The following is a 15,960-nucleotide window of genomic DNA, read 5'->3' as shown; positions in this document are numbered from 1 at the left end:
GACTTTCTGGATCAGCCTCTCTGGATCCAAACTCAAATAAATATTTGACAGTGATCCTATTAGTGCATCCCTAAGACCATCTCCATGGGTAAAAGAAGGCATTATTTAACCTGGAGTAGCCAACATAGTTCCCTCAAGATGTTATTGAACTCCAGTAGTTAATGTAGTCACTACTGAATACATGGGGGGTTAGGGAAGGGGTAGTACTTCTGGTGGGGGACATGTCATGCTTCTTCTAGGGTAGTTGATCCACCTTAGGTCCTCACCCTGCACTCAGCACTCACCTGTGGCTCCAAGAAGCTGTCAGCAGCAGTCACACCCCAGGAAACAGCTTCGAGTGGCTGGCTAAACCAGGTGAGTATAGCCGATGGGTCTCAAACACTCAGTGAGTTATGCACTTCCCCTGCATGAGAAGACAGGCTCCAGGGGATTGAGTGGATGGGACCAATATTGGGTCCAACAGTCAAGAAGGTAGTTTTTGCACGTGCTGTAGAGGGAAGTGAGAAACAAACAAGAGCTGGTCAACTTGGGAAGGTAGCCAATCTAGAAGGAAAACTCTGATCCTAAACCTCCACTGCTGTGCAGGATATCTTTGAGAGAAGAAAAAGCTGAGGAGTAAACCCTACACAAATCTGGAGTAGTTGGATGGTGCCTGCAGCCAAGCTGGTACCCAATGTATTGCTCTGCTTTCCTTTGGACCACATCAGCAAAGCTGAGAGGGAGGTTGTGTCATCTAGGCAGCTCAGGACCTTACCTACTGCCTAGGCTTGTGCCAAGGAGGGGGGTCACTTCAGTGCTGACTCCATCCCAGAGGTGCACTCCATTGTCTCATAAAACAGAGGGATGCCAACAACATTGGCTCAGGCTGATTGGAATGGGAGTCTGATGACATCCAAAGTGGAACAGGTTTCCCATACCAACTTAACCCCTTTGGTCTATTGGAGCGAGAAGGCAGGAGTTTGCTCAAAGTTCTGGGAACTCTTTGAAACGTTGAAAGCTTTTGATGGCACTGATGTTTGTCCAACCCTTTTTGGTGTTATGGATTCTGACCCTTACTTGGCTGCACGTGCTCAGTGGTGTTCTTTCTTTCGCTTGTTCTAAGATTGAGCCCCAGCATTCATAGCATCGAGTTCTGGAGCGGAGCCCTGGATCCAAGGGAGTCCTTTGCAACTGTTTGGAAAGGCATCTGGTTGCAGAAATCAATGGCTGGGAGGTGCAAATTGACTGAAGGATTGAATGGCTGGCAGAGGTGCTTGAGGGTCTGCAGGAGAGGCATGCCACTGTATGCACATCGGCCATTATGGCTCATCTTAATTACTCTGTGGTTTTGCTTTCAAAGGCTTGCCTGCTGCTGGAAGCTGAACTTGACATTTATTTAGAGGTCCCAACACAACAGATTAGCCTTGAAATAATATGGGGGTGGGAATGGAAAGCCATCTTTTCTTTGGGGAAAGGGGGAAAAATTATCACTGGGAGTCTGTGATGAAAGTGAATCTGTCTGTTTTCAAGGTCCTGCAGGCAGCTGGGTTTAAACCCATCCTGCTGTATCTCTGAGCCAATAACAAATGGAAAACAAGCCATTCCTAAGGATGTTATAGGAATCCTAAAGTCCTATGGGATTTACTTCCAGGTTTACTTCCAGGGGTTTGCAGCCCAGCAGCGGTATCTTATGCAATAGTACCATTCTATTCTGCCTTGGTTAGACCACACCTGGAATACTGTGTCTAATTCTGGGCACCACCGTTTAGGAAGGATGTTGACAAGCTGGAATGTGTGCAGAGGAGGGCAAACAAGATGATCAAGGGTCTTATGAGGAACGGTTGAAGGAGCTGGTAATGTTTAGCATGGAAAAGAGGAGACTGAGAAGATGGTAGCCATCTTCAAGTATATCAAGGGCTGTCACATGGAAGAGGGCACATGCTTGATTTCTCCTGCTCTGGAGGAGTCCATGGCTTCAAGTTATAAGAAAGGAGATTCCGACTAAACACCAGAAAGCACTTTGATAGTAAAGGTAAAGGTAAAGGTACCCCTGCCCGTACGGGCCAGTCTTGACAGACTCTGGGGTTGTGCGCCCATGTCACTTAAGAGGCCAGGGGCCAGCGCTGTCCGGAGACACTTCCGGGTCACGTGGCCAGCGTGACATCGCTGCTCTGGCCAGAGCCAGAGCCGCACACGGAAACGCTGTTTACCTTCCCGCTGGTAAGCGGTCCCTATTTATCTACTTGCACCCGGAGGTGCTTTCGAACTGCTAGGTTGGCAGGCGCTGGGACCGAGCAGCGGGAGCGCACCCCGCCGCAGGGATTCGAACCGCCGACCTTTCGATTGAGGCTTTAACCCACAGCGTCACCTGCGTCCACTTTGATAGTAAGAAATGTTAAACGGTGGAACAGACTGCTTCATGAGGTTGTGGACTCTCCTTCCTTGGAGGTTTTTCAGCATCTGTCTTGGATGCTTTAGCTGAGATTCCTGCATTGTGGGGGGTTGGACTAGATGACCCTTGGGGTTCCTTCCAGGGGTGCCAACTTGAGTAAAATGTTGTGGGGGCCCAGGTTATCTTTCACATGATGCAGTGGTGTAGCATGGGGGATGCAGGGGAGCCGGCCGCACTGGGCGCAACATCTGGGGGGGGGGCCTCGGGCGCAGGCTGTAGCAGAGCCCCATGTCTCGCGGAACCCACGAGCTGTGCGTGCACCCAGGCAGCAGCAAGAAGAAGCTGGCAGCACGGCAGGTTAGGGGGCGCAAATTCCTTGCCTTGCCCCGGGTTAGGGGCACAAATTACTTGCCTTGCCCCGAGTTAGGGGGCGCAAATTCCTTGCCTTGCCCCGGGTGCTGACAACCCACGCTACGCCGCTGACATGATGCCGTGTAGGCGCACTGTTGGAATGGGCGCGCTCCTCCACTTGGTGGGGTCCCGGCCCCCTCCAAGGTTTTCTTGCGAGGGCTGAAGCCCCCGCGGCCCCGAAGGGGGGCTCCTGCGCTTCCTTCCCCCTCTGCCATTGGCGCGAGGCGAGGGCGGCGCTTTCACCTGCCCGCCAGCCAAGCCGCCCTGGAGCCGCGCGCTCCCCGGCTGCCGGCTTCTTCCTTCTGCCGGGGCTCCTTCCTCGTAGGTGGGGCTTCGGGCGTTTCTTGACGAGGGATGTATGCGAAGGCTGGTGGGCAGCGCCGGGGCGAGGGAGGCGGGTCCTGGGCGGGGAAGCGCAGCCTCCAGTCCGGCGCGGGGCTCTGCGCGCAACTCCTCCAGTCGCGTCTCGCGCACGAGCTGGGAATCTCCTGAGCGCAACCCAGGAAAGGAAAAAGTGCTTTCAGAGCCCTGGGATTTTAAAAAGTCTTGTTTCGCTCCCCCAAACCGGAACCGCTGGGCACCTCCGGGCTCCTTCAGGACTCAATCCTTCAGTGGGTCGGTGAGTACGATCGAAAGTTCCCTTTCAGCCTGGCAAATGGATGAGAAAACTGATGACTGATTATTGGTGTGTGTTTTTTAACTCTTAGTGGACGCCAATATTGTGTTTGTGTAGAAAATGTGTGCGTTGCGTATGTGTAAATATATTTGTGCGTATGTACACACACACACACACACACTTCTCACAGCCGCTGAATGTGGGAATATGTTTATCTTCCTTCCGCAGACTAATTCTCTCCTCCCCGCTTAGTGCCGGCGCGAGCGCATGACACCTGCCTTCCCAGGGAAGCTGTAAAATGCTTTCCAAAAGCAGCAGGCAAAAGGTTGCTGTTTTCCCCTCCGCTTCCCCTAGAGCAGTGCCTGAACTTCAGCGCCTTAGGTCCCTTCCTCCTCCTCCTCCTCCTCCTGGTCTGCTAACTAAGGAGCAATGAGCTTTGGGATCAGGAAGGCTCTCCCTTTTCTTGGGCGTTCTGCTTCTGCAAGGATCTCCCAGCTTGCCGGGAGAGATCGTGCGTTATTAAGACACATGCGAATATTTTACTGCCTTGGTTTTGGGGAAGATCAATTTCTCACTTGGGCTGGAAGCTCAAAAGCGATGCTTCTTTTTTGTGAATTAAAACGATATGGTTTTCTGTGAAAGAATGGAATTTTAAAAAGAGACTATTTGAAAAATTCTGTTTCCGCCCTCAAATTCACATGGCACACAATGCTGTACAGTAATAACATAGCAGTGTCATGTGCAGACTGCTGCTTTGCATATTTACTCAGGAGTAAATCTCACTGTGCTTTAAATATGGCTTTTTCCAAAGTGAATGCCTATAATACTGCAGCCTCCAGTCTGATGCTATCCATATTTACTCAGAAGTAAGTCCCATTCGGTTTCAACTTGTGCCTGATATTGCAGTCTTGCCCACATTATTTGTTTGTTAAAAATTGGTTTCATAGGGGATCGTCAGTGGAGCATAGCAAAGCAAAGCTGAAATAGAAAATAATAAGTAAAATTTGGCCATACACATCCTAAATTAAATTAGAATACATAAATTGGAAAGAGCACTTGTTGTGACTGTTTCTTTCCAATATAATTGGAATGCGCATTGCATACCTCCATCACTCTCCTCCCTTAATATATGAAAAGGAATACATTTGACAACTGTGGAATACTAATCCTGTTGCTTCTATTAAACTTGCAAGTCCAGCATAATTGGCCATTTGTTTGGGTCGAACAAAGCAATCTTAATGGGACTTAATAGCATTTTCTTCCCTTGCCAAAGAAAGAAAAGACAAAAGGATGATAGTGAAGGATATCCTATCAGCTAGTGGATATGCCAGAAGTAATTTGCGGGGGTGGGGGGGAAATGTGTCAATACTGGCACTGAGACATTTTTTCTTCCTTGTGATATTTGTGCATTTTTCTGATAATGTTATTTGAAAGTAAGGTGGGAAACTTGACCTGCACTCCAAATGGATCCTTTTCCTGAACCCCAGGTATAAAATGGGAAGAAACGAACAGGGCTGTTTTGAGGGTGTGCCAGCTTCGTGGGGGAATACAGAAATCCCACTCTAACTGAGTGGGCAGGTCCAGGGGCCGCTGGGAGTCCCCATCAGTCACTGCCAATTGGAAATGGTTGTGTCAGGCGTCATTTCACTCCAGGTCACTTTGATGCAGCCTGTCGCTCCTTTCAAATGATGGAGGGCGCACGGCGATTTGCTGGCTGAATGTGGGATTATGAGCCTTTCGCTTCAGCCCCCCGCACTCCCCAACCCATTCGCTGCTAAGTGTGGTGATTAAGACTGCAGCCTAAATTGTTGCTCTGGCTCATGCACTGGACATGGTCACATCAGTCCACCCTCCTTGGCCACGCTGTGCAAAAGGATTTGCTGTGGTTCTTTTGAAGCAGGTGTTCTCTCCCTTCAAGGACGGTGAAGTCTAAATGTGCACGGAGGGGGGAAATATATCTCCTTGAGTTTGCCCCCGTAGAACTCAGAGGCTGTGAATGATCCATGTAATATGAGGATAAAAAGCTTATGGCTTGCTGTCAACACTCTGGGGAGTATAATGTTCACAGTGTTAAGGGGCAGGTGCAGAGTGCTTTCGGCTCCCGCATGCTGCAGTGGGAAGTTAATACTGTGCAGCAAAGGGTACAAACCTTAGGGCGCTTAAACAGCTCATTCTGCAACAACGCTACTGAAATCAATGGGCTTGTTCCCGAAGTAAATTTTGCCTCAAAGTCAACTGATTTCAGGACCAAAGGGCTGACTCCCTTCTTAAGTTTCTAGGCACTTGCTCGCCAGTTGGTTGGGCAAAAAATTGCCCAGGTTTAAACAACGAAGTGCAACATTAGGAGAGTGGCTACTCCGTGTGGCCCCAATTCCTGCTCACACATTGGTCTTATGTGTACAATGCCTGAATTATACATGTGAATTACAAAGGGGAATGTGGTGAGTGAAATGGAGATCAATTCTGCCCTTATTCTAAAAAGTACTCTTGCTCAAACCCTCTTGAAATGAGCAAGAGCTGCACAGGTCCTGCATGTACGTCCAGGAGGATGCACTAGTTGGTGGTCACTGTGAGAAGTGGCAAGCTGAAGACATGAGATAGGCCACTGGCCAGTTCCAGCATGGCTCTTTTTCATATTCACATGTTCTACAATGTGCATTGCAAGTCCTCCAGAACATTGCCAGAGTTTCACATGCAAACATGTTTGGTGTTAAATTCTCAGTTTTAAGGGGACTATAGCATCCCTTGAAATTCCTCAGCATTTTTTTGGTCTTTTGCAGCACATCTTCAACATTGTTTTTCTGTTTAAACCTGCACCATTTCTTCCTAGTTATGCAATCCCAACCAGTGGGGGAGCAAGTATATACCGTATTTTTCGCACCATAGGACGCACTTTCCCCCTCCTAAATAGCAAGGGAAAATGTGTGTGCATCCTATGGAGCGAATGCAGGGGGGAGGCAGGCGGGAAAAGCCCCCAAGAGCCGCACACAAGCTTCGTGCGCTCTTGCAGGCTTTTCCCCAGGAGGGAGAAGGGACTGACTGGCCGCATCAGTCCCTTCTCCCTCCTCGGGGAAAAGCCCCCAAGAGCGGCGCCCCCTTTAAAGGCTGAGCGGCTCCTGCGGGCTTTTCTACAAGGTGGGGGATTTCCCCCACCTCCCAGAAAAGCCAGGAGAAGCCGCAGCCCCTTTAAAGAGCGTGCGGCTTCTGCGGGAGGTGGGGGAAGCTGCAGCAGATTCCCTCCTCCTGGGCTCCCTTTGAAGCAGCAAAGTGGGAGGGAAGCAGCTTACACTCATGTAAGCAGCTCCTCTCCCACTTTCCTGCTTCAAAGTGGAGGGAATCCACTGCAGTTGCGAGCAGAGGATCCATGGCTCCGCTTCCTTCCCTCGAAGCAGGGTGCGGGGGTGCAGGGGGGAAAGACGGCAGGAAATAGATGCCGGGCAGGAAGACACAACCACACTTTGACCACTGGAAAGTCCACCCCAGCCTCCCCAGATTTCCACTGAGACGGCCAGGCTAATCTCGATGGCCATAAGTCTGGCTCAGCATTATTAACTGGACTTCGATAAGCCATGGTTCCCCTTCCTACCCTCCTCTGAGGCTCGATTTAAAGCAGCAAAGCGGACAGGAGCTGCCCGCTTTGCTGCTTTAAATAGTTTAGTGCAACATTTTATTCAGAATATTTTTTTCCATATTTTCCTCCTCTAAAAACTAGGTCGCCCTATGGTCAGGTGCGCCCTATGGAGCGAAAAATACGGTAGTCTGATAACAGCATGGCAGCATGGAGTCAGAATTCAGCCTGTTGGAAGTTGGCTATCTGATAGCATCATAAAGCCAGTTCAGAGCCCAGGCAATTCTGCCCTTCTTTCAATAGGCAACCATGGTAGGCAGTTATTCAGCTGCTCCTGTTGAAAAAATGGCTGGAGGCACTTCTAAGAGGTGATTAAAATCTTGGCCCAAAAATGTTCCTTTTCCATATCAGTCCTAAAAGCATTCGCATTCAAGAGTGGTGTACTTGACGGTTTTCTTGGTAACAAACTGGTGAAGCACATCAGGTTGAGAGGTGGTGATTGACATACTGACGTTTCCATCAAGCATTGTGGATGAGCAAAACTTCTGCTCTAAGACTCCCAAGTCTCTCTCTATGCCATCATCTCTTTTTCTCTAAATACGTAGAAACCCATTTCCTGTTTCATAGTATTGTTTGCAGGGGATGTGATCTGCTTCAGTGACATGGCATTGAGGGCAGTGCATGTTATACAGTGACCACGTAGAGGCTGGTTTAATCATGCCCTGTACTGGTTGTCGGTGACAAAGAAAGTCCCCCTGATTGATGTAGTGAACTAGCCCAAATGAATGGGCTAGCTGCCAGTGTGACGAATTCAAAGTGGCATCTATTCTGTCAGTTTCTTAGGGCTGTAAGTTATTTCTTTCCTGCTCTTCAGCCTAATATGCAGTCACTATGACTTCAAACCGTTTGCTGCTTCGCTTACAGTTTTTGAGTTTTAAAACCCACAAACAAAAGAGTAACTCCATGGATGAGTAAATCCATGAATGAGTCATTCACCACCACACATTCCTGGCTATATGCAATATTTTATATCAGAGGTGCCAGCTTATGAGGGTGACTGGGGTGGGGCAGTGTCGTGCGTGTGACATTGGCAGGAGCTGGGGGTGGAGCTGAACGTGGCGGCCGTGCAGCTTCAAAGGCTGGCAGCTCCTCCTCCGCCTCCTGGCAGCCTGCTTTGACCCTCTTTCCCTTCTGCGGCAGGAGGAGAAGGAGAAGGAGACAATTACTGGAGCCACTCCATGATTGGCTTTGCCTCAGTGCTTTTTGGAACCCCACACCCAAAATATTTTGGGGCCCTGAAAGGGCTGGGCCGCCAGGAACTAGCACCCTTGTTTTATATATAGGCTGTAATGGTCTATTTATTGGATGAAAATGATGCTCTGTATTTTTTTTTTTTTTTAATGTACGCAGCTAATAGATAATGTTCATTCAAAGTAGCTTCTCTACACTGTGTAAAATAATTGTTTAGAAAGTAGATATCAAAGCTGCTAGCTCTCCCCCATTTCTACTTCTGACTATACCTTGATACATTAGCAAGGTACCCACCATGTAAGTGTATAGTTCATGTACAGTGAATGAGGCTTCCACCCATTGCAGTGTTGAAAAGCAATGCATTTGATTTCCAACAGCTAATCCATTTTCTGTTGTTCTGGAATAAGGTTCCATGTGATTAGGAAATATCCTGGCAATACTATAAATTACTATGACTTTAGTGGCTTGTATTAATTGTTCTGATTATTTTTTTGTAGTTTGCTTTATATGCTATTGTGGTTGATATTATAGTCATTGCAATTCTTAGTCTCTGGCTGAAATAAGTTTACATCTTTTGTTAAGCCTGCGTATATCTGTATTTATTTCTGGGTTAGTTAACTAACAAATGACTATCAGTGATTGTGCACATTCACCTGAAGACAGAGACTATGCAAAACCTGACAGTATCTATAGGGGATTCTGCCCAGTCAACAGGGTATTTTGTACATCACCCAATAAACATGTATCGTCTGCATGTTCATTATGCATGTTACCCAGCAATGTGCATAATCTGTATTATGGATTATGGATTATAGTAGCCTGAATGCTTGTCACCGATAAATGGCTCTGCTGTTCAGTTTTCACTGATATGGGGTTATTTATGCAGAAGCAACATTTGGTCTTTTGCTGAGCAGTTCAAGAATAGATCTTGCCAAAGCCACAGTGGATGTCTGATTGCTCAAGAGACAAGTCTGGAGTATATGAGCTCTGTGCTCTTAAAGTTCGTGTTCATCCTTTCGTTGGCTTTATAGGAGCGCACGCTTTCCGTGCCAGTTCCAGGCTTTGGGAGGCAAAGCATCCTGAAGGAGGCCCCTTAACCGGTGCCTTTTGCTGGGTGAAAGGCAGCCTGCCAGCCAAGAATCTTCTCCTTCTGCCTCCAGCCTTCTCAGGTGTCACTTGTACCCTGTGCAAAAGCATCGAGATGGGGGAGGCCCTTAGTTAGTCATCCTGCTCCAGCTCTCCAGACAGAACTGGGCTGCATGCATTGCCTGGAGGCGTTTTTCTGTCCTTTGTTTTATAGAATGCTAACGCCACCCCAAAGTTTTTATTGTGGTCTCTTCAAGCAGAGTAGGTCCTTTAGAGACACACACACACACACACACACACACACACACACACATATATATGTTTGAAAAGGAGCACAGTAAAGACAGGTCTAAAAATATCAAGACGTTTTCATTCATGAAACCTGATCTCTTGGCCTTGATTTGCTCTGCCTTGACATTTAACGTAATTATTTTTCCAGCAGGTGGGAATCATCCTTATTGAAATAAACTGAGACTAATCCTTACTGCAGCCCCCCCCTTTTTTTACTTCCAGTGCTTTTTTATTTTGCTGCTGCCTGTGCCAAGCTTTTCTCATTTTAGAGAAAATGGTACAAACATGCTTTCCAATGACATTGCATACTGTGGACGTTGTATCTTGCAAAATGTGTAGAATCTCCAGTGACCTTTCTCTCTCTCTCCCTGTGCTTTGTTTTAGGTTTCATATCTTGGATATTACATTTTGCATCTGAAGATAATGGCATTTCTAAGTCTCCAAGTGTTGATTGGGCTGTTTATTTTCTTTTGCACTGTAAACGGATCTTCGCTGCCGCAGGCCAGGGTGTTCTTAACATTCAATGGTAAGAAAGCAGATAAACATTCCTAGGCAAATGTTATTGTAGAACATTGTCTTCGTTCCTTTTACGCCAGTAACTAAGCAAGAAAGGAAATTATGGCTTTATCTTCCTTGATCTGCTAAGTTTAATGTTCTGCCTTAGGTCTGATCTTACCAACGTTTATAAAGCATGCTTGGTTATTTAGGTTAAAGGGTGGCATGTTCTTTGACTTTGAAAAGTTTAAAGGTACTTTAGCACAAATGTAATCCTGAGTATTCACTGGATCCTTTTATTTTTTGAAATGGGAATGCCTTCAGGAGGATATACAGAGAGGCATTTCAAGCGGCTAGTAGAGCTGCTTCTGAGATGATAAAACCTCTGTATGAGTAGCACATCCCTAATAGAAAATTAGGACGCGGGTGGCGCTGTGGGTTAAACCACAGAGCCTAGGACATGCTGATCAGAAGGTTGGCAGTTCGAATCCCCACAACGGGGTGAGCTCCCGTTGCTTTGTCCCTGCTCTTGCCAACCTAGCAGTTCGAAAGCACGTCAAAGTGCAAGTAAATAAATAGGTACTGCTCCGGCAGGAAGGTAAATGGCGTTTCCGTGCACTGCTCTGGTTCGCCAGAAGCGGCTTAGTCATGCTGGCCACATGACCCGGAAGCTGTACGCCGGCTCCCTCGGCCAATAAAGCGAGATGAGCGCCGCAACCCCAGAGTCGGTCACGACTGAACCTAATGGTCAGGGGTCCCTTAACCTTTACCTTTAATAGAAAATAATTGCAAACTTGGCAAACTTCATTATCTGTGTGTTTCACTGAAGGCACATATGCAAGGAAGCTGCAGTTAGCAGTGGCTTCCCAAGAATATACGGTAAATGGGAGCTGGGCCTCCAGATGTTGTTGGACTCCAATTCCCATCATTGTCCATCTTCAGCCATGCTGGCTGGGGTAGATAGGAGTCCAACAACATCTGAAGGGCCCCATGTTGACTACCCCTTGTCTGCACGTTATGTTCAATATGACTTCTACACACCATGTTGCTGATGTGCCACTTAACATCAGCTGGCCTGATACCACAAGTCTGGAGTGTATGGGCAGGAGAAGAGGGTCACCTGCACATTTGGTTTTTATTTCATAACATTTATACACCGTTTGATTGTAAAAAACAGCAGCAGCAACCTCCAAGTGCATTACAAAAAGGTAAAATGATAAAATCAAGAAAAAATGTACAACTATACTTAAAAGCACACCAAAGTTAAAATACTAAAACTGATTAAAATCACCTCAACTGTTTAAGCATCTGGGTATCTGCTCCTGTATCAGCTGAGCTGAGAGTTTCCCTCATATATTTAATAATAAATATTATTAATGTTTGTTAAATTTGTATATCCTACATCTGAAGACCCCAGGGAGGTTCAAAACAATTTTTTGCTGCTCCCCCTCCTGTGCTCAGAGGGAAATATTTTTCTCCATGTTAGAAGGGGTTTTTCATGCTGTTGTCATCATCCCCCCCCCCTCCGGTCTCCTTGTTCATGCTGTTCCTTGGTCCATTTATGTGGTCTTTTCTTCCTGAAAGCCTTGGAGGGACGCAGTGACAAATGCAGAATTCAAAACAGCTGTTGACTGCCCTTACTTTGCAGGTTTTTTTAAAAGAAATATGTATACAACATGTGGTTTGCATGCTTTGAGAAAAGAAAAATGAAGCTATCTGTGTACAAAACCCAGCACATTTTTTGAAGTGGCAACTTTTATGACTGTAAAATGTTAAATGTGAAAGATCCTGAACTGTCAGAAAGGAATGTGTCTTTACCTTGAACCAAGTGGGAGTGTTAGGTTTGAATGTTAATATCCCCATTCACTTGTGAGAGCACTGAAGAGCTCTTTCTGGGACCAGTGAACCATGGACGTCTGAGGTAGATGGACCACTGGTCCCATTTGATCTAAAGCAGGTCCTTATGTCCATGGATTCACTTGACTTTGAAGCTAATCAGGTATATTTGGAAGCGAGTATACTGGTATGATCAAAGTGTGCTGAATGCATGTTAATATTGGTGGGCAGCCTGGGTCATCCTGACCCAGGTGTCCATGTGAGTGGGGAAACATGTATATGAAAGTTTCCTATCAACATTGTGTTGGGCATGGATGCAAACTGAATCTTTCATCATCTTTGAGCCTGGGTTGCTGCACATTCTGGATAGACTCCAAACGCTGCTGTTGATTTTTGTCACTTACCCACTTACAGAGCAAAACTGCATAATTAGTGTCTAGCTGTGTGTTAACCATTGAAGAATTCTCTTTAGAAGGTCTCAAATAGCATGTTGGCTGTGTGCCAATAGACTGATGATCCCATGTGTCATTTGAGTAGTCAATTGTCTGTATTTCTGCAAAAAAAAAAAAGAGAGAGAGAGAGAGAGTGAGAGTGTGGTGTCTCTCGACTTTGTTGCCAACGCCTGCATTTCAGGGTGAATAAAACGTAAGGCTAGCAAATATGCTTTCTGTATGGATTTCTGTTTTACATGTGTATCTTCTGGGGCATGTAAGGAATTACCAGCGATCACAAAATTCAGGCGAATTTTAAAAGCACAAGCTGCCAAGCGCATGTAGCAGCAGCCCATACAATCCAAACCACTTGTTAAGTGGAATGAATGTGTGAGTCATTCAGCTTGTAAAGAAAAAAAAGAAAGAAAAGAAAATCCAGAGGTAATAAACGGAACAGAAAGAAACACCAGAGGAATAAATGGGATCAGGCTTTCTGTCAGTCAATCCATTCAGGTTCTCTGCCACCCCCATTCCATTTTAATTACTGGCTGTTTGCTCCCCTGTTGCTACAGTCACCCAAGTGTCTAGAAGGTTGCTCTTGTGCTTCATTATTCTCTGCTTAAAATTGCCACCCCAGCTGACTTGTATGCTGATAGCAAAATCTAGATGAAACCCAGGAATGCATATTTATCTTTTTCTTTCATTCCTTTTGTTGTGTACACATTAGTGTTTACTCCAGCTGCCGTGTGCTCCCACTAAGTGCAAATGACATTTGCCCCAGTCCGTAGGTATCCTGTTGTTTCTTGAGAAATACTTCTGAATGATGTGCTTACCCTCAAAGCAGCTTCCATCAGGTTAAAAAAATGTAAGCTGCAGTGAAGCTGAGGTGTGTCCATTTGAAACAACTGTTGCACATGTGCAGAGGACAGCTTCATTGAATAGGAATCTACAGCAGTTGCAGGTGTAGGGAAACCAATCATGGGGTGTACGGCAATGTAAAATGCAGCTTGAAATGTAGCGCAGGGAAAATGATCCTTTTGTGTTTACAGCCGCTAATGCATGCATGTCCTTTATAAAATGCTGCAAATGGCCATTCTCTTAAAAATACATTTAAGCTGATTTCTAAAGAAAGCTAAGACTGCAATCCTATGCACTTACGTGGACATAGGTTCCACTTAACATGGTGGGACTTGCTTCTGCATAAGCATGTATAGGAATGTGCTGTAGGTAACTGAGACAACGGAAGTGGAAAATTACATCACGGAATTTGAAGTTTTGCAATGCACAAGAAAATAAAAGGGAGTTATGTTTGCGCTTCAGGCTGCAACTCTAAATGCCCTTAACCAGAGATTAAGTTGAATTCAGAGGTAAACATGCTTAGGAGGGACATGGGTGGCGCTGTGGTCTAAACTACAGAGTCTAGGGCTTGCAGATTGGAAAGTCGGCAGTTTGAATCCCCATGACGGGGTGAGCTCCCGTTGTTCGGTCTCAGCTCCTGCCCACCTAGCAGTTCGAAAGCATGTCAAAGTGCAAGTAGATAAATAGGTAAGGTAAGTTAAACAGCGTTTCCGTGCGCTGTTCTGGTTCTCCAGAAGCGGCTTAGTCATGCTGGCCACATGACCTAGAAACTGTTTGCAGACAAATGTCTGCTCCCTCGGCCTATAGAGCGAGATGAGCGCCGCAACCCCAGAGTCGTCCGCGACTGGACCTAATAGTCAGGGGTACCTTTACCTTTTTGAAAACATGCTTAGAGGGGTGCGGTAATGCTTGTAAGGCCTCCTGGGAAGCTGGTTCCAAAATTAGGGTGCAGCCACACAATGGTGTACAATTGACCCTGTTTGGTTTTATTTTCTGCAGGGAACAAGTCCAGAGAAAGGCTTCTTTAACAGTAAAGAGTGGGGAAAAGACCCTATGTCTTATGTCCTTAAGTAAACCACCCCAAACCCTTCTGGTTAGGGTGGCAGTGGTGAGCTGGAAGGACCTATGGTCTGTCTCAGTATACGTAAAGCAGCCTCATATACTCCTATGCTTTCAAACTCAATATTGTTATATAAATTCTGTTCATTACATGCAAACAGCAAGCACAGTTTCAAGGGGCAAAGAGCAAATTTCCCTTCGTTTCCTCCTTTTTCGTTCTGGTCATTGTGCGAAAGGTAGGTTACCTTGAAGGTGTCAAGTCTAGGCACCATGACAGCTTCTTCTCTTACATTTTCCATAACGTTTGAGCTGTGTAGACTCATTGTTGTGATGGCAATGAGAGGGCAGTTCTTGCCAGTGTTCATGGTGTGTCTGTGCTTCAGCCCAAACCCAAGGTGTGTCTGTTTTGCTAGCTACTTAGCCGAGTTAGTATATTTTTAGCTTTGCAGTTGACTGCCTGGGGTGCTTTACATTGTTCATCGGTCCCCTTTTATCCTTGCAACAATCATGTGAGATTGTGACTACCCAGGATCACCCGCTGAGCTTCATGGCTGAGTGGAGATTTGATCCCAAATTTCCCCTGTCCAACGCTGACACCTCATCCCCATCTGCACACTTAGAAGACATCTGGCAACTGGCGTAGGTGCCACTGGGAACTATATTTGCATAGTATTTTGCCCTGAACCAGCAAAGTTTTATGTCTTAAGCATATCATGTTTAACAACTCAAGTTAGTAAACTTGCTGGCTCAACAGAAATATCTGGGCAGAGTTCCTTGGTCCATTCTGCTAGATGCACAAGGTACCAGCATTTCCAGATAGGCCTCAGGTGGGGAGGGGGAGAGATTTGGCTGGGTCATTGCATATTTAAGCATATCTGTACTGTATCTGTGTACAAGTATAGAGTATCAGTAGAGAGGGGATGCCCAGTTACTAGTGTATCTGTGAAATTCAATTTTGAAAAAGGTTTGGCACACCACAGAGGACTTGGGCTTGTTTATCCTAGAAGAAAAATCACAGCCACAAAAATTGGGAACTGTATATTCGTCATGCAATAACACATTCATATGTAAAGATAGGCTTCCCCAAGTGATCAGAATTTAAAGGAGTGGATGATCAGCTACAAAGGCACTGTGAATTGATTGTATAGAACAGTGTTTCCCAACCTTGGGCCTCCAGCTGTTTTTGAACTACAATTCCCATCATACCTGACCACTGGTCTTGCTAGCTAGGGATGATGGGAGTTGTAGGCCAAAAACATCTGGAGGCCCAAGGTTGGGAAACACTGGTATAGAACACTCTATGATGGTTTGAACTGGTGCAAGCTGCAGTTTGGGCAGATGCAGAGCTGTAATTCAGGGATCACCAGCCCTGTGTCCTGATGCCCTGGAGAAAACCTTGGGACTCCCCACCCAGTCAGTGCAGTATCGCTCCCACCCTGCTGAAACTAACTTTGAGAAAAAGTGTTCTGCTGTAGCCAATAGCACTTCTTTCAATCCTAATTGTGGTGCACAGGTTCAGCAGCAGCAGCAGCAGCAGCAGCAGCAGCTGGCCAGGTCAGGCACTGGCCAAGGGCTCAGGAGCTCAGATGAAGGAGGGTCCAGAGGACCCAGGAGCTTAGGAAAATGAAGCTCTGCTTTAACTGCAACATAAATCACCCAGAGCAAGTATTTACACCACTTCACCTTG

General features: G+C 46.4%; 1 protein-coding gene across 1 annotated transcript in view; it reads left to right on the top strand.

The window, feature by feature from the left end:
- Positions 1-3,245: 3,245 nt before the first annotated feature.
- The window catches only part of SEMA3C (semaphorin 3C), a 145,138-nt gene continuing 132,423 nt past the window's right edge, over positions 3,246-15,960 (top strand). Inside the window, exons 1-2 of the mRNA XM_079993655.1 lie at positions 3,246-3,401; positions 9,979-10,120. Of these exons, the coding sequence (XP_079849781.1) occupies positions 10,018-10,120 (103 nt within the window). The 5' untranslated portion in view covers positions 3,246-3,401; positions 9,979-10,017. The remainder of the gene's footprint in view (positions 3,402-9,978; positions 10,121-15,960) is intronic.

Source organism: Podarcis cretensis, assembly GCF_951804945.1.
Source record: "Podarcis cretensis genome assembly, chromosome: 10".
Lineage (NCBI taxonomy): Eukaryota > Metazoa > Chordata > Lepidosauria > Squamata > Lacertidae > Podarcis > Podarcis cretensis.
Note: the sequence above shows the minus strand (reverse complement) of the source record. Positions and strands in the feature narration are given on the sequence as shown.